Source organism: Lactuca serriola, chromosome 2, assembly GCF_051521515.1.
Source record: "Lactuca serriola cultivar US96UC23 chromosome 2, Lser_US96UC23_V15, whole genome shotgun sequence".
In the NCBI taxonomy this organism is placed as follows: domain Eukaryota; kingdom Viridiplantae; phylum Streptophyta; class Magnoliopsida; order Asterales; family Asteraceae; genus Lactuca; species Lactuca serriola.
In genome coordinates this window covers 113,386,808-113,408,405 of record NC_136409.1, presented here as the reverse complement: position 1 = coordinate 113,408,405, position 21,598 = coordinate 113,386,808, and the positions used below count along the sequence as shown (strand labels likewise).

General features: G+C 31.3%; 1 protein-coding gene and 1 long non-coding RNA gene across 9 annotated transcripts; both read right to left on the bottom strand.

Annotated features, from left to right (window-relative positions):
• Window positions 1-1,389: 1,389 nt before the first annotated feature.
• LOC145086637 (putative disease resistance RPP13-like protein 1) lies at window positions 1,390-6,471 on the bottom strand. Of its 4 annotated transcripts, none has more exons than XR_013700523.1 (3): window positions 2,615-6,471; window positions 1,977-2,036; window positions 1,390-1,853 (listed from the first exon to the last, which is right to left on the bottom strand). XR_013700523.1 is itself a non-coding variant. In XM_079024456.1 (2 exons), the coding sequence occupies exon 1, from the start codon at window positions 6,338-6,340 to the stop codon at window positions 2,621-2,623; it is 3,720 nt and encodes a 1,239-aa protein (XP_078880582.1). In that variant the 5' UTR covers window positions 6,341-6,471; the 3' UTR covers window positions 1,390-2,036; window positions 2,615-2,620. The 4 variants fall into 4 exon arrangements, 2 of the variants coding, with proteins under 2 accessions (XP_078880582.1, XP_078880581.1); XR_013700522.1 differs by having other exon boundaries at window positions 1,977-2,033; XM_079024456.1 differs by having other exon boundaries at window positions 1,390-2,036.
• Window positions 6,472-10,429: 3,958 nt separating this feature from the next.
• LOC145086636 (uncharacterized) lies at window positions 10,430-19,003 on the bottom strand. 5 transcript variants are annotated; one of them, XR_013700519.1, is made up of 7 exons: window positions 18,683-18,986; window positions 12,973-13,074; window positions 11,582-11,666; window positions 11,363-11,511; window positions 11,219-11,276; window positions 10,738-10,847; window positions 10,430-10,637 (listed from the first exon to the last, which is right to left on the bottom strand). It is a non-coding gene; the product is annotated as an uncharacterized LOC145086636 (long non-coding RNA). The 5 variants fall into 5 exon arrangements; XR_013700517.1 differs by having other exon boundaries at window positions 11,363-11,499; window positions 18,683-18,985; XR_013700520.1 differs by having other exon boundaries at window positions 10,738-10,832; window positions 11,363-11,499; window positions 18,683-18,985.
• Window positions 19,004-21,598: the final 2,595 nt, after the last annotated feature.

Here is a 21,598-nt window from a genome sequence, read left to right as displayed (position 1 = left end):
TTTTGGTATTATAATTAGGAATTTAATGTATGGATTTGGATTTCAATTATTACTAATATCAAATTATGAATTTTGCTTTTGTTTCATATTGTTGGGTTTGGTTACTTTAATTTAAATTATTTTGATGTGTCTAAAATTGTAGAAAAAGTAACAATAAATATTAATTTAAAGTGGCTTTAATATAAATTTGGTCATGTATTATTGGTTTTCAATGTCTCTAAAATTATACAATGGTTACTTTACATCATTTTTTAACGTGTGGCTAAATGGTTAACAATAGATACCATAATTGATTGTTGTTGTGACTAAATACTAGCAAATTGTCACTTATAAAATTAATTATATGTGTCCATTTACCTAACATGGTCATGTTCATCGTAATTGTATGTATCTAAAATATACCCAATAGTCTTATTACGATACCGAATAATCCTTAATTTTGACAAAATGTGTCTTTATAATACTTATGATTGTATTTCACTTAATTGTGTCTCTTTACGATAGGTTATAGTCACAAAAATTGATTGTTTTTTATGACTAATTATTAGCAATTTGCCACTTATGGAATTAATTATATGTGGCCATTTAGCAATCATGGTCATGCTCACCGTAATTACATGTTTACAAAAGATACACAATAGTCTTAACAAAATTTAAACCGTGTGACAATATAAAAGAAAACAACTATACTAAAACATCATGAATGTCGCAAGTGGGTGATATACAGTCACCACATTTACTCAATAAATGTGTCTATCGACAGTTTAACGCTATAATATTGGATATTTAAGGAAAAAATTTATGTACACATTTGCCACACTTTTATAATACGACCATATGTTTTCATCTCATACAGACACTACATTTTAAAGTGACCATAAGACACATACGATGGCGTCACCTTCCGTCACATTTTCAGTGAAAAAATAAATGTCACTATATGCATATGGTCACACTTTTTTGGTGTCACTGTAAGTCATTTTTCTTGTAGTGTCAACCAAATCTCATACTTTGTTTTCTCTCATGGATTACATCTTTGCGTTCATGGCTTCAACCCATTAGTCAAATACAAGATTTGCCATTGCATATCGATAACTGATTGTACCATCGAAATAGTTCAACTTGAAAGTATATCACAATGCTCTAATCAGGGCGTATGTAGTCTTCGCCTTGTCAATATTGTAAGCCATATTCTTTGACCTTGAGATTTTTTATCTTAACATTCTCGCCTTCCGCCATAACTCTAATACCAGTTGTTTAAGAACTTAATCAATCTTGATAAACACCTTCATAAACAAATCAATAATGTCGAATGAAAATAGGAACACAATATTTAATATCATTCACATGATCAAGATGATTGATTATGTCCACAAAATAACACGAGAATGAGGAAGAGAAAGTGGAAGAGAGAATTCATTGCTTACTTTTGAATGAATGTCTGATACGTTAGGTTACACGAAGTCAAAGAATATAAATACTAATGAATAATTGCACACACAACTTAACACAAAAACCCAAATTGTACTTGACACACATATCATTGGCTAAACAGTACAATGAGTTCAAAATTGCAAGTTTGGTCCTTTTGGGCTATAACTTTTATTGTGGACTTGGTCCCGTTAAAATTGAACCGACCATATTCCCCATTAAGTTTTTCTAGGTATTTTTATTTATATGTTTTATTTAATATGATTTGGCCCTATACAAACCCCATCCCCATCGTGCGATTCCAATGTCCCCGCCTTTGCATCACTCTTGCCGCCAACCCCCTCCTTTCTCTCACTAACCCGTCAACAACTCCCTCCTCGATTTCCATATACTCGTACACTTCGTGATACATTTACTTTAACCTAAACAAACAACACAAAAACATCATCGGAGCAATGGTCGGAATTGGGGTTTATCAAAGGCCGGCCCCAAAGATTAATGCTAAATTGGAGACAGAGAGAAAGTTATGAGTTTGATTTCGGTACCTGAATCCAACACTTTATCCAACAACCCACAATGTTTTCCCAAAATATCCTTGAAACCTGCTATTGTTTTCCGCAAAACAATGATCAAAGTTTTAAGAAACTCATGTTTTCATGATTTACGAGAAACACGAAACAACCACTTAATTTTTAATGAAGTTGATTTGAAATTTTAAAAAATGGTCAAAAGAGTCGTTAAGGGCATAAACAAACATGTGATGGTGGTCATAAGGCCTTCAACAATACCAAATTTGTCATGAATGCATATAAAAAGAAAAAAGTTCGAACTAGATATTAAAGTAATCCTTGGATCAAATGGAAAATTAACGATCGTAACCTACAAAATTCAGGTTTATTTATTTATGTATTTATTTTGTTCGTTAAAGACATAGAAATGCACCATGTAGTAAAAATCTCATATGAAAGGGAAAAATTAACTCTCTTCATTTCGTTCACACAACACACAAGAGTGAAGAAATATATCGATGTTATATAAAGTGCTTATTTGTCCAGGATATATTAATGACCAACTTTCTACGATTTAATTAAAAAAAAGTCAAAGTATTTGAAACAAATTTAATAACAAACATTATTTATAATAATATAACTATAATCAATAACGAGACTTCAGACGAGATTACCTTTTTCTACAACCACGCCCTTATCGTTAAAGAAGATGGTTTGGAAGTTGTGTCATGTACACCTCTAAGCTTCGGGCATTCCCAAATATCAAGACGTTTAAGGCACGTGAGGTGTTGCAAGACCTCTGAAAGTGATTTCACTTCCATAAAACCAATGAGCGCTAGAGAAACTAGAGATCGTGGAAGAAGAAAAGATGCTGAAGTGGTATTCTTCATATCTTCTGCTTCTGCCACTTGAAACGAAACCACCCCTGAATTTTTGCCATATAAGTGGAGCGTAACAAGTGATGGTGGAAAATTCTGTGGGCCCCACTCTGACATGGGCTTCTTTAAACATCCGATATGTAGTGTACGTAAATTAGGAGGCCACAACCCAGAAGGAAAGGAGTAGTCCATACTTGGACAATCATGTATCAACAGTTGTTCCAATGACGTGAGACTTTGAAAATGTTCGTGAGGAAAGGACTTGAGCTTCTTGCAATTAACAATGTGAAGAGATGTTAGGAAAAAGTTGGGAAGGAAATCAAAATCTTTCTCTGGAATTGGTTCTATATTATCACAATCACTGATTACTGATTCGGTGAGAGAGGATGAGAGTTTGTGTGCTGTTGAGAAGGTGAAGGAAGTCATTGAACGACAACTATCAATCACTAATCTCTCCACACTATTTGGACAACGGTAACTCTCCATTGTGTCACAACTACGAAGTATCACTTCTTTAACAGATTGCATGTTAATCCCCAAGTTAACTTCTTTCTCTCCTAATGATACCAGTTTTTCACAATAACTTACCTCCAACTTTTGTAAACTCCCAAGAATCTTGGATACCTCCAATGTTGGTTCCCACAAGTGTTTTAGTTCATCACAATTATCAATATATAAATCTTTAACAGCCCCAAGATGTATTAAATCTTCTCCATGTAATTGAGTAAATCCTTTAATACACAACATTTTCAATGCAACGAGTGATGAAGATACACTAACCATGCTTTTCAACACCACTTCGGAACATTCTTCAATATGTAAAACCGAAAGCGATGGTATCAATCCAACCGAAACTTGAGCAAGTTTTGGACAACGTTTAATAGAAATCTCATGAAGACAAGGAAACGATGTAGTAGTTATAGTATTGTTGCCACCACTAGTTGACCATCTCTCCCAACCTTGCATATTATCAAATTTCAAAACTTCAAGTGAAGGAAATGCAATGCCAATGAAAGAATTACTAGGTGCAAGTAACTCAAGACCAAGTGTCTTCACCTCATTCATCCTTTCAACAAACAATTTCCTAAGTGAGCGTAGATGTCCAAGTGTTGGTAAATGTCTACTTCTACAACCACGTAATGTAAGCTCCGTTAACTGATCGAATGAGGGATCGCCTACCCAATTTGGAAATCTTGTTCCCATGTAGAACCAAATATTCAAGTTTCTCAACTTATGATGAGGCCTTAACCCTTCAAGTACCTTATATTCAATCTTTTCATTTCGAGAATCATCAAACACATCACTCCATTTCATTTCCAAAACATCAAGACCCTTCTTTTGATGTAAGTTGGCATCCTTGGCTTCCATTGGATTTATCACTTTTTCCAGCCCCATGATGGACAATCGACCTTCAAGATCCGAAAGGCCCTTAAGATCGGATATTTCAAACCCATTAGGCCCTTCAATAATCACCTTGATTAGAGTACGTAGACTTGTCAACCCACCAATCCCTAATGGCATCTTATTCAACTTTGGAGTTCCAGTTATGTCAAGATGTTGAAGGTTTATTAACTTTACAAAACTTTTTGGCAAGCTACGTAACTCATAACAACTACGAAGCAACAAGCTTTGTAGATTATAAAGGTCACCTACTTGATCGGGTAAACTTGTGATTCCAGTGTTGGAAAAATTTAGATACCGTAGATGCTTGAGACTACCAATAGATTGTGGTACCCCTGTGATTATCCGGTTTGTTAGGCTTAGCACCCTTAGGAACTTTAGAAGAGGAAGTAAATCAGCAAGATCCTTATCCAATAATCCATGACTACCCCAACCAACCTGTATATGTAAGAAAGTTCGCAAACGTCTAGCTCTTTGTAATTTGTTTAACTTTTTATACGCTGCCCATCGTGGACCTATAAATGAAAAGTGACGAAATTTCTCAAAAGTTTGGTTCCTTTCGGATGCATCCATCTCTTCATCCAGTCTAAAGAAAAACTCTCCCGCAACACTTGTGGCTAAGTCATTTATCAGGTCATGCATCATATATCCTAATTCGCCATTCGTTGAATGTTGAAAAAATGACCTCGACTTTAGCTCTTCAAAATATCGATATCCGGAACTCTCCATTGACTTGTTACCATTTTCTTGTGACAAAAATCCTTCTGCCATCCACAATAGGACAAGTTCTTTCTTGTCGAATACGATGTCTTTGGGAAACAAAGAGCAGTATGCAAACAACAACTTCAAATGTGGAGGGAGATGATAGTAGCTTAGTCTTAGAGCCGGAAGAATCTCACTTCCATCATGTATGTCCCATATCTCACTATTCAACAACCTCTCCCATTCATCATCATTTCTATTCGACTTCAACACCTTTCCAAGCGTTTTCAAAGCCAAAGGCAATCTACCACATTTCTTCACGATACCTTCTCCATGCGATTTGAGCGTTGGATGTTTCTCAAAGCTTTTTTCACCAAGTGCATGTTGAGAAAATAAAGACAAAGCATCTTTATCTGACAAAACCTCAAGATGGTAAGCTTCATCAGAGTCCATCACTGATGCAACCCTCGTATTCCTTGTTGTCACCAATATTTTACTTCCAGTTGCCCCTACAAGAGGACTCTGGAGGAGTTCCCACTTACTTTGATCTTCATTCCACACATCATCTAGAACAAGTAAGAACCTTTTATTTACAAGTTTTTCTTTCAGGGCCACATGAAGCAGATCAAGATTAGAAAATCGTCTCTCCTCCCCACAAACAGCTTGAAAAATAGCATAACTAATATTAAAGACATCCAACTCTTCTGAAACACAAACCCATGCCCTGAGTTCAAAGTGATCCTTCACCTTCTCCTCATTGTACAAAACTTTGGCAAGAGTAGTTTTGCCTATCCCACCCATACCAACAATGGAAACCACGCACACATTTTGATCGGATGATTCGTTCCACAACAACTTCTCGAGCAATGCGACTTTATCATCTTCCCTACCCATGATCTTGGACTCGTCAACCAGTGAAGTTTGCTCTAATCGTCTCTCTGTTTTATTTGACCTTTCAACATTCACATTCAGACCCAGATCATTTTTCTGGTCAACAAGATCATGCAATTTCGTGGTAATCTCATCTAGCTTATTACTCATCTGACGACCATACATAATGTTACGCGGAGTGAGATTAGTACAACAACTTGGGATGAACTTCGATACCTTACTTATGCTAGTGCTGGCATGTGATTCTTGATTCAACATCCGGCGGATAACTTCGGTGGCCATGTCATCGAGTACATCGTCTATGTCGTATGCCAAATCTTGGAGATCGTTTAGCCATAATTGAACAGACCTCTCTGTTATCTGCTTCCGGCCTGCATCAGCGAGCACGGCTTGGATCAGCTGCAAGGTTTTCTTCCATTTATTCAGCTGAGAATCGATTCCTTCGGATCGAGCCAGCTTCATCAAGTCACCAGAGATTAGCTTTTCACATAAAACAGTAATTACGGCGCTAACAACGATTTCAGCCATTGGAAATTGGGGAAGGAAAGATTGTTTCTTCGCTGATGACTTTAATTCCCAAATACGAACATTAGCGGATAAAGAAACAAAAAGGTGGACTGGGTTTTGTGCGAATTTCAACTTTGCTGTTCTTCGGTGGTCTAGCTTTACTTTAGGATTATTCTATTAGCATCCACCATATCTTGTTTTCTAATTATTATTATTATTATTATTATTATTATTATTATTATTATTAGAACAAATTACACGAATGGTCCTTAATGTTTTGTTTTTTTCCCTAAAGTAGTCCCTACAAAACTTTTTCCCTCATATGATACCTACGGAGCAAATCTTGCACACAAAAGGCCCCTGTAACTAACGTTGCTAACAGATTCTGTTAAATTTTATTAAATGACAAAAATACCCTTTGTTTTATGCACACAAATGGTCTCTCTCTCTCTCTCTCTCTCTCTCTCTCTCTCTCTCTCTCTCTCTCTCTCTCTCTCTCTCTCTCTCTCTCTCTCTCTCATAACACATATACATACAGTAAAAACAATACTCCCTACAACCAAAATCATTGTTTGTGATCCAACCCACCCTACCGGTTCCCTTTCTCTTCTTCTTTTCTGAATCTACGAAATCAAGATGCTCTAAGCATACCTGCAATTGAGAAAAGGAAATCAAATTGAGCAGATGAAATGAGAAACCCTCACCCCCACTCTCTTCCATTTACAGAAACAAAATCAAGATCAAGCAATCAGAATATCTAGTCTTGAGCAACAAGTAACAAGTAAAAATAGAGAATTTTTCTCTAATCTAATATGATCACGACTAGAAAAAGTTCCAATTAATAAAAATAAAATCATGAGATTCTGATCTTTAACCGGTAGAAACCTAACAAAAACAAGAGTTCAAGTACAGAAATGGAGTTTGAGAAATTATTAAAATGAAAAGAAGATCGGAGAGAAGATGATGGAGATCGAAAGAAGCAGAAGCTGATATGGGAAAATGACGTCAGGGAAGTTGAACCCTAGCCCTCAATTCACTTTTGCTCTAAGGGATACGCCACCACGATTGATCTTATTTGTTCTCTTCAAGCCACCGTCTGCAGCATTGACCATTCAACAACAAAATCGAATCAAGCCGCATTCAGCAGAGACAACGATTTTGTGGTTCAGGACCGCCGCCGGAGAAGATGGATCTATGGTTCAACATTCAGCGCCACTATCTTCACCCACCACTTCAATGATCGCTGGTGGAGCAAGTTCTGAAGTCTAGGTTTCGATTTCCACAAAGAAATCAAGAAAGAACAAACACAAATCGATTGCTTTTCAATTTTGATTTTCAGGTTTAGATTTTAACAATCAAGCAAGAACAAACCTCAATATGAGATGGGATAAAAGGGGTAAATGGATGAGAGAGAGAGAGAGAGAGAGATATTTTTAATTTCTAATTAACAAAATATTAAAAATAAATAAATAAATAAAAACAAAGGGCATTTTCGTCTTTTGACACACTCTTAACAGAATTCGTTAAGAAAGTTAGTCATAGGGATCATTTGTGTGTAATGTTTGCTCTATAGGTATCATCTGAGGGAAAAAAAGTTTCGTAAGGACTACTTTAGGGAAAAAAACAAAACATTAAGGACCATTCGTGTAATTTGTTCTTATTATTATACAAAATTATGTGGTTTGTATTGGGTTTTTAACAGTTTTTTTTAATGCATGAGTAGATAGTCTAAATTAATTTTAATATATATATATATATATATATATATATATATATATATATATATATATATAGAGAGAGAGAGAGAGAGAAAGAGAGTGTGTGTGTGTGTGTGTGTTAAGATCATATATAACCTATAAGTATTGTGTCAACGTATACCAAATGTGGTCCACTCATTTGATAAATGTATTATAATAAATTGGTTAATTAAATTAATTATTATAAAAATTAAATACTTTTAAATTTGGAAACTAAATTAATAGATTTGATTTAAATACCATACTTTTAGGTAGTAATCCTTATTAATCTACATACCATCACGAATCATCGTCCATGTCTCTCTTTTTCATCATCGTAAATACAAAATCATAAAGGAATATGAAGAGTTGTTCTCATTTCTTCTTAATGGTTATTCTTCTGAATATCCATTATATGGCATCTAAACTATACTGGAAAACCTAGACATCAACTGGATCATGCATAGCCAGCACCAGGTGTTTGTTTCCTACGCTCAAAATATCACCTTCTTAGTTCTCTTTCTTTCCCCATTTTTGAATCGATCCAGAAAAACTTCAAAAAATCGAGATACAACCTTAATAATGAAATCACAGCAACTTTTTTTTTCATTCTTAAATCAATGACTAGCGATTTCTCCTCCCACCCCTTCATGAATCGGCACTAGATAATCCTAGCCAGGAAAACCTTTTCATCCTTCACGATGGTTGGTAAAAAATATGAGCATAGGTTCAACTCCCTCCCATTCTTTTTTTCAATGCAAGTCCGAGATTGTGAAAAAATAGTGATATTTTCTGCTCCTTTTATGCATCGGTCACGAATCGTCTTCTTTTAAAATTGAGCATAAGTCATTTTGGTGTTGATTCATCTTCTCAAAGTCAAGCATAAATCGAGCATAATTCATCTTCATTAAAACGATGATGATATTTAGTTGTTTCAAATCAGGATGAAGGTGGGGTATTAGCGTGAGGTTATTGTTATCATAAAGGTTAGTCATTGTGTAGGTTATTTTTTGGGTGTATTCCTTCGCGGGTGGGCTTAACAGGTGCAATTTCTTTTGGTTATTGTATTTGTTGTAGCGTTACTAACCAGATTTAGGTGTGTTTGCTTTCAATTCATCAATAAGTGGTTAATCTTAGTAATACATATGTGTGTTCAGACTAAATAAGAATGGGGATCGTTCTTCTGTGGATTCAATTTAGAATAATTTGTTGTGCTTTGGTGTATATTAGTTTATAGTCAGAGGTGGTTTCCCTGACACCACATTCTTGTTATCATGGTTCAGCTATAGAGATAATTCATATGTGAGATAATTATTAGCAATAATCTAAAATTCTAGTTTTTATTAATTTTATGTCATGAAATTAAATTTTCAAATTTGTTTTTGTAGATGTTTGAATTTGAACCGGAAGAAGACGTGCAATTCATTAATTGAAAGAAAGTATTATCGATATTCTTTCAGAATGCATGTGATATTCTTTTAGAAGGCACAATGCAATATTCTTTATGAATTTGTATTCTTTTATCATGTTTCTTTCTTCTTGTTTATGCAATATTCTTTTAGATTGCACGTTACAAATAATGTAGTATATATTTCAAACAAATTCTTAAAGAATGTAGTATATAAGGTTATGTAGTTACCTCAAAATATTTTATATGTTCTTGTTTTATGTTACAAAATGGTTGTTTTATGTTATAAAAATGTTCATTGTTTAGTTTTATTCTTTAAGAATGCATGTGATTTGTGAAATTATATATCATTCTTAATATTTTTCATCTATTCTCATTCATTCTTAACACATTCTTATTATATTTTTTTAAAAATGGTTGGAATTTAGGAGAAAATGAATGCAATTTCGATTTATTCTATAAGAATGTCTATTCTTTCATTTGTAATTTGTTATAATCACTACAAAAAGAATGTCATTTAGTGGCATACAAAAAGTGCCACTAAATACCTAAAAAAGTGCCACTAAATGTTTCAAAGAGAATCAGCGGCACAAATAAAGTGTCACTAGAAACGCTCCCACTAAAACCCTTTGGTGACACTTTTCAGTTTTGACGCTGCAGTTTTTAGAGTTTTAGTGCCACTTTTTAATTTGCCACAGTAGACAAAAACTATTTTGTGACACATAATTTGTGCCACTAAAAACTAATTCAATTCTAAAATTGATCACACTTTTAGTGGCACTTTTTTGTTTGCCACAATACAATAAAATGTTTTTTGGCATATATTTTCTACCGCTAATTAATAAAACGTTTTTTGGCATATATTTTTGACCGCTAATTACATGTGATTCTAGAACTCATGCTACTTATAGCAACACATTTTTTTGCTATAATAATAAATAAATAACTAATTTAACTGTACTCCGTAGAAAATAATAATAATTTCTTTGTTGTTCATCAATATTTTGAATTCTTTTAAACAAACATCTAAGTAAAGTTAAATAAGTCTAAAGCTGCACATGAAGTATCATCACTTACTCATTAAACCCAAAACTATAAGGCAAAAACAATCAACTATAAGGGAAATCCATATGCAGTTGAATCATTATCAAGACTTCTTATACCCTGTACACAACTGTAATGATCAATGAATATAGTTATATTCAAATAAAGTATTTAAATAATAGTAATATATTTGAAATAACAACAAAGCTATATAACTAAAAAGAATATACCTCCTTTATAACAAGAAGATCAACAGCTCGAGGCCCAATGTTTCAATAGTTTATCAATTCATTTTCTATCCAATCAAGAAGTTGATTGTTGCACACTGAGATGATGAATACTGTCAGCAATTCAAAATTCAAAATTCAAAATCAATCATTATTATTATTATTTTCTTTTCATTCTGTGATTCCATCATACAAATTACCAAATAAGGAGTTAGTAAGTGATTAGTCCATCACATGTTATATGTGATAAGAAATAATCTCAAAGGTTACTTTGAAGAAAAAAGAGAAGATGACATGTATGTGAGTTTTAAAAATTGCCTTTCCGAATAGGGTTGCAAGAAAAAACTTCCAAAATGGAATCCCAAATTGGCCGGACATAATTCCAGCAAGGTCAAACAGAGGATTTGGCACCTAAAAGTTGTCTCAGCTAATTAATTCAACCAATGTAATGAATATTAAAAAGGATAAAAGCATGAAAACTAACCGAAGCAATATATGGAACATCAGCAGAGGTTGCTATTTTACCTATCTCAGATGAGCACCTACAAATGAATAAAAAATTTAAAAAGTTTATATATTTAAAAAATTGTTATTTTTTTTGGTAATTGTAACTTAAATATTTACATACCAATCTACTGCAGTAACTTTTCCATTATGGCCTTGAAGCATAACAGGATCTGTTGTATGATTATTGACTTACCATACATATGCATTTCCATGACTAGATCCACTAAGGATATGCCCTGCATCTGGACTCAATTTTGACTGCATATTTCACTTTTAAAAACCATTAATTATTCCATTATTTAAATAAAAAAAATTAATAATATGGGAAATAGAACTTTACCTTAACAAAAAATATACTAATATCACACCCTTTGAAGGTTTTAATAGGCCCCTTCTCTAGTCAAAGTACATTCAAGAGATATATCCTGTTGAAACCCATGAAAAATCTTTAGGGTTAATTTCATAAAAAGACCTTAGATTTTGTGTTTTTCCTATTAAAAAAAAAAAAAAAAAAAAAAAAACGCAACTTTGTTTTTTCCTGAAAATAACCTTCTACCTGTTTACAAATAAATCCTTGATTTTTTTAGTTTTTATAGAAAGAAACCTCACATTTTTTTTCGGAAAAATGACTAGAAGGGTAAGATTGGAAAAAATGAAAAAAAAATGCATGGTCTTTTTCAAGAATAAAATAAAGATGAGGTTTAATCCAGAAATAACACAAAAGATTAACCCAAATATTTATACTGAAACTAAAAAAAGGAATGAAATTTTTTTAAAGGGTAAAGGGTAAAATGGTCAAAAGATTTTAAAAGTGTACATGTTGTACATGCATGAAGCTGAAATATGCACTCCATTTAAATCTTGGGAGAGACTAGATATGCCATGTGATCTTACCTAAAAGAAAATTAAATATATCATGTAATTGTAATTATTTAAATAATCGCCCTTTTATTTGTTGTAACAATTAAATAATATACTTCAATTAACTAATTTTTATAGCATCCTATTTTTAGTTTTTTCCTATAAGGAAATGAAAACTCCCCGTATATTGTTATTATCCAGATATAGAAAAACAAAAGTATTCATCAATATATATTAATATGTAATAACATATAATCATCAAAACCAAGGAACTTACAAGCTCATCCTCATTTTCGATAATTTGAAAGAACTATGAGTTTGATGAATAATGAAGATCAATGTACAATTGATTTTGGGTTTTGGTTTGATAAGTATGTGAAATCTTCAAATATAATGAAAATTAAACTAGAATAAGGCATTGACATCATATTCCAACAAAAAAATCCTATGATAAGGCAAGAATGCTCATAATTCATGAGATCCCCAATACAAAGAACAAATCTAACCTAAAATGAAGTTTTGCATGAGTAAGATAGAATCATTAAGTACTAATGTGACATAACACCCACCAACAAATACAACATACAAAGTTAAATTACAATATACAAACACTTCTGATAGAAATTAAGAATGTTTCAAGAAATAAAGATTTCAAACCATTTAGAAAATAAAAACTCAAGCTTACTTTACTATGAGATAATTGTAATTAGAAATAAGTAGATATTTATGTACATTATACTAATTGATTATCATTAAGAGTGGATTGATTCCAATTCTTCATGAACTTTTCAAGAAATAAAGATTTCAAACCAATTTTTAGAATATCTTAGAACCATTCTTAAGACCACACATTAGCTACAACTCAAATACCTAAACAGTTAAATCTTATTTTCTCCATCATCATCAACACCTGGCCAATCCTCAAACAAGTACCCCTATAGATGACCTATCTCCAATGGCAGCGAGATCAACCTGTTAATACAACAACAAATACTAATCTTATATAATGTTTGCATAAAAACCATCACCAAACAGAATTGTACACACACCTTTTCCAGACAGAAAACTAAAAAGGTTTTCTTGAGATTTAGAGCTGAATATGTGGACATGGGGGCAATCTCAAAATTAGCCATCAAAGTTCAAAATTAAGCTAAATTCATCAGCCAATTAAAGTCAAAAGCATATCAATTTCATAGCAAAAAAAGTTGACATGGTGGCTCAATCACGAAATCAGGGGAGAAATAACTAACTACAACTTTGATTATTTCCAGGAATTTTTAGATAGGGTGGCGTATCTTTAACAAAGCTATGGGGGAAGGTTCATCCAAGCCCTAGAATGATGAAAAATTGCGTGAAGCATCGAGTACGACACAGTAACATGAAGAAGGTTTATTCAATCCCTAGAAATCAAAAGAAAACGAAAACCCTAATTGTCTATGTGTTTTGAACCCTTATCATCTATGTATTTTGAACTTTGGCTAGGAGGTGGAAACATGAAATATAAAACGACACTCTCAGGACTCACGAGACGATGGAGACAAATAAGAAGCGTGGAGGATTTTTACGACATAATACGTCTTTTCTAGTGGTCTACTTACGATTCCAGCATTTGATGAATTGAATTGAAGATCGGAGATGCGACAGAGCTCAACGGATTTATGGACGACTTGCTTCGCTTCCTTAAGCCTCAACATGATTGAAATCTCCGAAAAATCCATTCAAGAGAGAGTGATGGAGAAGGAGAAACAATCGATATTTGACATCTGTGATTGTAATTGTGAATGGCGGAAGATGATATCAACGAGCAACCACAATGGATATATTGAATCCGGTGTGTTTCTAGTTTCCGTTCGGCGTCACTTCAGAAAACCGGTGCACGCCATTTGTCTTTCCTTGCTTTTATTCACGTTTATATTTTTCAGAGAAAAGGAAATGAGGTTTTTCCCCTTTTTGAAAGACGAAAAAAAGGAAACAAAACTTATATAGTGGCATAAAAAGGACCGTATAAAATCTTAATAAAACTTTAGTGGCATATAATGACTTGTATGACATATAATCTATAAGCTTTAATGGCATATTAAATTAATCTGCCACTATTAAATATAAATATTAGTGGTATAAAATGGTAAGTGCCATTAAATCTATCAATTTTTATAGTGGCATATAAAATATACCACTAAAAACATAATATAGCGGCACAAAAAATTTATGCCACTGAAAATGTATGCCAGTAAATGTCAATTTGTTTGTAGTGAATATTTATTATTATTTTCATGCAAACTGTTATTCTTAAAAATATGCATTCGTATTCTTTAAGAATGTTGATTTAAAAAAATCTACTTAACGAAAAAAATTGCATGAAATGAATTAGAAAACAAATTTTAATGTGTTGAATGAAATTGTATTCTAAAAAATCTGATGCAATTTTAATATGTTGAATAAAATCAAAGATTTCATTTATTTTTTTTAATTAATATGAATTAGTTTCCTAATATATATAGTTAGTATTAAATTTTTCTCTCTTAATAAAATGTCAAGTTTGCTATTATAATTAATTAAGTCAAATTTTATAGTAAATGCTATTCCATAATAACATATACCTTCATATCACAACCATTCATTCTTCTAATCTAATGGCCTCAATTTGGTCACACGTTTACACAATACTTGTCATTCACATTTGATATATATATATATATATATATATATATATATATATTATATATATATATATATATATATATATATAGGTTCAAGTGTTTAAAATAAGTATTGTGTTATTGTATACATAAATGTGGACCAATCAAAATTTAAAATAAAAATAAATAAATAAGGGTAAATAGGTAATTTGATAATTAGGTTCCACAAATAATAGCCTATAATTATGGTAACCATTGACTTAGCTACCTAGGTTTTTTCCATCCTTTTTTTAAACCAATATGACGATTTAAAGGGGTGTTTTGGCCCTTGTCCCTCCAGCCGCCATTACCCATTTATTCCTCCGATCACGACGCCGCTACCCCCTTCTGTTAACTCGCAACCGCCTTGTGTCCATACTGACGCCGGATAGATGAACTCACGGGTGCTTTAAGACAAAGCCCTTTTTCCATTGGTGGACATGAGAATTTCGGGACCCAGACCGGTGAACATCAACAGTCATCACATAACAAGCAACGGTGTCCACGGTTGGATTATTCATCCCAACCTCCGAGCAAACCCATTTCTTAATCAAACAAGCCGCGCCATAATTTCTCAAATAGATTCGCAATTGCTTCTTCTAATTTGATCACAATCATCGATTTCCCCTAAATCGTTCATGGCTCACGACGTAGAAAAATCAACCTCCTTCCCACCAATAGAACCGCCACTCGGCTCCACCGTGATCCCAGTAGTGAACAAGCTTTGTGAAGTACTGGCAAAGGTCGATGGGGGATGTCGAGTGTTTTAGAAGCCCTTGTCGGCTGTGATTTCTTACCCAGGGGTTCCGATATTTGCACTCGTCGTCCCCTGCTTTTGCAGTTAGTACGGAGTAATGAAGAAGCCGGTGAATTTGGCAAGTTTTGCCACTTGCCAGGGAGGAAGTTCTTTGATTTCTCCCAGATTCGTGCAGAAATTCAGGTATTTGGGTTTAGATGATGGCGTTTTAATTAGAACCAACCTTTGAGATTTTGCTACCATTACATAATATTTTTTAGGTTATTTATGAAAAGAAGAGATCATCTCCAAGCTCTTACTTGAACATCCATATCCATGGGATTCTCTTCGCTATTCAACTGGTGGCTCTTTTTTGTATGAAAGACCAGTTGTTTCCAATCCAAGGGTAATGGGAGCCCATGCTCCTAACAAGACTAGATGGCCGGAAGTGCTGGTCGTATAAGCTAGAAGAGCGGTTCCAAACATATGTTTTTTTACATGCCTCTGATCGGTTACTTGATTTCTATCAGGTAACTTAATTTTGAATTTATATTTTGCTCAAACCAGATCCTGGAAATAATGAAATCATGTGATTGTGTTACATGAACTTGATTTATGTTGTTGTTGAGCAACAATTGGTGCGTTTTCTATTTCTTATTCTGTTGGCATTTGTTCACGAATTGTATGAAATCACGAATCCAATTCTGTTGGAATGAAATAATGAATTCTAATTCTATTGGAATGGAATCACGAGTCCATTTCTCTTTAATGGGTTTTGCGTGACTTTATTTTGGTTTGCTTCTTTATGTTGAATTTTATCGGTTTATAATGATCAAGTGTTGAATACCATTATTTTTGTAGGTACGAAATGAGAGATATCAAAGCAAAACATGGTATACATGAAACTTACAACATTCTACTGGAATAGAATATTGAATTTTGATTCTGTGAGAAAAGAATCTTGAAGATGAACATTGTATAGGATGAAGATGAACAATGACCATCAATCTTCCAAAAAGAAAGGATTATTCTACCAGAATAATATACAATATAATGAAATATATATATATATATATATATATATATATATATATATATATATATAATAGTATATTCTGGTAGAATTATTCATATATTGTGTTTTTTGTGTTATTAATAAGTGTAACATTCACATAGAATAGTATATATATATATATATATATATATATATATATATATATATATATATATATATATATATTTTTTCTTTTCTAAGAATGTAATGAAATTTTTTTTAGCTTGTATCCAAAATTTTGTTATTCTTTAAGAAGTTCATTAAATCAGAATATATATTATGTCAGAATGTGTAATTCTTGTATGGTTCAATCATATTTGTTATTTTTTAATATATTGATAAACATATTCCGTCAGAATTTTCGAATTAGGAGAATTATAATCCATACAATCAGATTTTTAAAATTAATAGAATCTATTTTCCTTAAAATATGTAATTTTCCTGTTTTAAATTTATGTTAATTGACTAAAATACCCTTAGAATGAAATTAGTTGGTATTTTTTAATTATATTTAATTTAATAATATGTATTATTCACTTTCCAAAAGTAAGTAAAATGATCGGCCTACAATTATACATAAAAATAAAATAATACAATACTTAGTTTGAATAGAATAACCTAAGCCTATATATATATATATATATATATATATATATATATATATATATATATATATATATATATATATATATATATATATATATGGAAATGTTATATGAAAAATGAATGATTAGGATAACACATATTTAAACCAATGAAAACATAATAACACATCACTTTAGGATAACTATATAAATAACTTTCATAATACATGACTTTTGAATAAAGAAATGGACAAATATCATTTGATTATTAACATATGTTGTCCTAATTATTGGTTTTCCATAAAACTCATTTCTCTCTCTCTCTCTCTCTCTCTCTCTCTATATATATATATATATATATATATATATATATATTTGAGAACAAATGAAAACAATTTTCAACCATATAATTCAAATGTTGAAAATTGAAAGACTTTATTAAAAAAATATTATTTATTTTTTTGTTAATTTAATAAATAAACACATAAAAAATATTATATCCTACCTACCCTAAACCCCACCCCAAGTATGCCACTTTATTCATCTCTAGACCACGAGACAACCGTCAGAACCACCGGACCGCCGCCCTCCATCAGCTCGCCGCCACTTTGCTGCTAGAAACATCAGAAACCAAGACGCTTTTTACTCTCCAGATCTACTACATCCTCCTCTACAGTCCTCCCACTGTCAGAAAAAAAAACCTCTATCTAACTCGTCTCTCCTAGATCCAAGTTCCCCTAGCTCTCTTTCCAACAAAAAAGCATTCTCAATACCATTACATCACAAAGCTGCTCCACCAAAAGACTACCGAACCACCACCGACCACCAGACCATCGGATCGACCGAACTACCCTCGAAACGAAACTTACCACTTTATGCATCCTTTATGTTGAGTTTCACCATTTGAAATAGCAACTTCACTCTTAATAGCCGAACTACTACATATCATCATTTAATCCAAACCCAAGTTGCTTATCTCCAAGTAACATACTAAGTTTTATAAAATTCAATTCAGTCTCCAACTAATTCCAATTTGATAAACACAAAATTAGGCACATCCAAATACGTTTATCTAAAAAAACATGACCCTTGGGTTTCGCGTAAGTACCTCATTTTACTAGAAGAAAATTAAGGCATTATCTCAAGTATTTGGACTTTTAAACACACCACAAAAACAAGTTATGTACTTAACTGTTACAGTCTTTTTTTTATCATCAATAATTGTGTTTATCAGAACATTATTTCCAAAATTAAACAAACACCCATTTACCAAATGTATAACCGGGGTTTTACCCAAAATCATATACCAAATCCCTTAAATACAAATAGAAGCCTCTTATTTTCCAAACTAATCACAATTTCCTAATTATAACTTAATTGATGTGAACTGATTTCTATCCTATACTAAAAAAATCTGGTAATTTCACCAAAAAATGAAATACAGGAACAAGGAAATTGATTTTTTTTAGAGATACAATAGATAATTCAGGATTCAATTTCGCCGAAAATTCAAGGAATAAATACTTACATTCTACATGTCGAAACTTTTGTACTCCATAAGCTGTTCATCTTCTCCAGAAAAAAAACCCTAATTCTTTACGGGTTCTTAATCGTCGTCGCCACTGCATCGTTTCAATATTTGATAGGAACGCCAATTAATATAGCAAAATCAGATTACAAACGACACCGGCGCGCGGGCCATTTTTATTCGTAACCCTTTGAAAGGAGTTCGATCTTCTTGTCGGTATGATTCTTCCCTATAAAAATGAAACCCGAATGCTTACGATTTTGAATAACACGCTTTCAATCACTCCTACATCTAACATACATTTTACTCCCTGTAATTTTAGTATTATTTTTATCTTAGTCCCTCTGTTTTATTGAATATTTAAGTTATGCCAATGTAGTTGCTTTTTAAACAAAGTCACCTTCACAATTCTTTTTTCTGCACCCTAATTTAGACTAAATTATTCAAATTTCAACCATAACTATGTTTTTAATTTTTATTTAACAACTTTAATTGGGTTGATTTTATAAATATATTATTATAATTACTTTACGTGATTATGCAAGATGATAATTCATTTAGTTTGAACCACAAATAAGCTTTTAATATTTATTTAACAAAAAACCATTCTAAATATTTATTTAAAAAATTAGTATGATTTATCACTAATATGTTATATAGACAAACACAAAGAAAAATTTAAATAGATAACTACTTATAATTAATAATAACTTAATTGATAGTTATCGGTGCATTGGTGGTGTAACTTATATAGACTGTTTATATTTAATTTTTAAATGTCATATATAGGGATACTATAACCAGAATAAAATTATATAATTAATTTTTTAAACAATTAAATATAAGAATTTACGCGATTTGTAAAATCGATCATACATGTATCTTTTAGTGGCAGAGCTTAAAGAAATTAAGATGCGAACCAATTACAAAAACATTACGCATAACTTCTACAGATGATATATAAATGTTTTCTTTTGGAAAGGAAACTTCCCTAACAAGGGTTTCTGGGCCAGCTTTTCGCTCGACGACTAATCTCACGCTGCAAATATGAGGCTTTGTCTCATGCCCTGGAGTCACTGTAGGCGAACTTCCATGGCCACAAGGGTTGAGTGGTGTCAGGATTTGAACATGAATCAATAGGTTATCCATTATACTTTTAAACATGATTATGCAAACAATGACCTAATTTATATAAATTAACAAATTTTAATTACAATGATATCATATTTATAGTACATATACTTAATTATACTTACATATATATCATAATAAAAATGATTCATTATGATATAAATCTTCATAACACAAACATATTCATTTTTTAATCTTTTTAGTTAAATACTATTGTTTTGCAAATTTATAAAATGTCATGGACACTAAAAAGATGGTAAATATTAGAAAATTATATCTCAATAAAAAAAAATCAAAAAAAATTCTACATCGGTATCTCTAAATTGACATACTACACATGTTTCATATATGAATGTTAACGGTGATACTTTTAATTTTTTTTATACTTAAATAAATTAAAAAAATTATATTGGTTATTGTAATTTATAATTGCGGTTACTTATAACATTTAACTCTCTACAACTCTATATTATTATTGTTTTATAGAACCAAATGAGGACATGTACTATACTAACATAGACATAGAAGAAATATTAGAAAAATATATTTGGGTAATAAAAAAATCAAAAAAATAAAATGTCTATAAAATCTATTGTTTAAAGGTTGGTTTGTTTTCGCAAGAACAAGTATTCACATTAGACCAATTTTATGTTAATTTATCCAGAATAAAAAGCAAAGAATAATTCAAGTTGTTGATTTATAAAACTTCCATATAGTTTACAAAGAAGTATTTCATAATTTATGTTAAACTATTATGTATATTTGATTTTCATATAATTTCATGTTTTCTTAAAATCAAAGTTATGTTAGTTTGTTTTTTTTTTTTTTTGATAATTTATTTTATTTTTTGTCTACATAATATTTATAAAAATAACAACCGTGGTTTCCACGGGCTATAACCTAGTATTCAATAAAATATATTAAAATCAAGTAAATTGAATGGTGAAAATATATACACGTAGACAATACATTCTATTCTTTTATCTTTTATAATAATAAAAAGGTATCAGCAAAAGTTTGATGTCGTACAATATACAAATGTTTAGTTTTTTCTATGTATGATTTATTTTGGAATTACCTACCTATTACTTATTATTTATTTATTATTTATTTAAAGGTAGTATCATGAATTTTTACGAACGTTTTTTTTGGGTGTATATTTTATAACTTTTTTATTTTTTTTAATATTTAAAATGTTTTAATAATTATTATTTTTTAACAATTATTCTAATATTAAATACATAAAAATAATTATTGAATCGAAAACATGAAAACGAATATTTATGATATAAATCATATGTGATTAAACATATATAATCAAATGTGATAAAATACACGAAAAAACTCTTGAATCGATAACACGAAACAAATATTGTCCGTATAAATCTTATATGATAAAATACATAAAATTTTATGCGATTAAATACATGAGAAAAGTTATTGAATCGAGTAAGAGAAAACGAATATTATCTATATAAATCATATATGATTAAATATATATAATGACATGTGATTAAATATACGATAAAAATTATTGAATCGATTAAGCGAAAACAAATATTGTCCACATAAATCATATGAGATTAAATACATATAATCATATGTGATTATTTACACAGGAAAAAAATTATAAATCATTTGTGATTAAATATGTATAATCACATGTGTTTAAATACACAAGAAATAATCATTGAATCGAGAACACAAAAATTAATATGGTATACATAAATCATATGAGATTAAATGCATATAATCACATGTGATTATAGGTATCTAATCCCATAC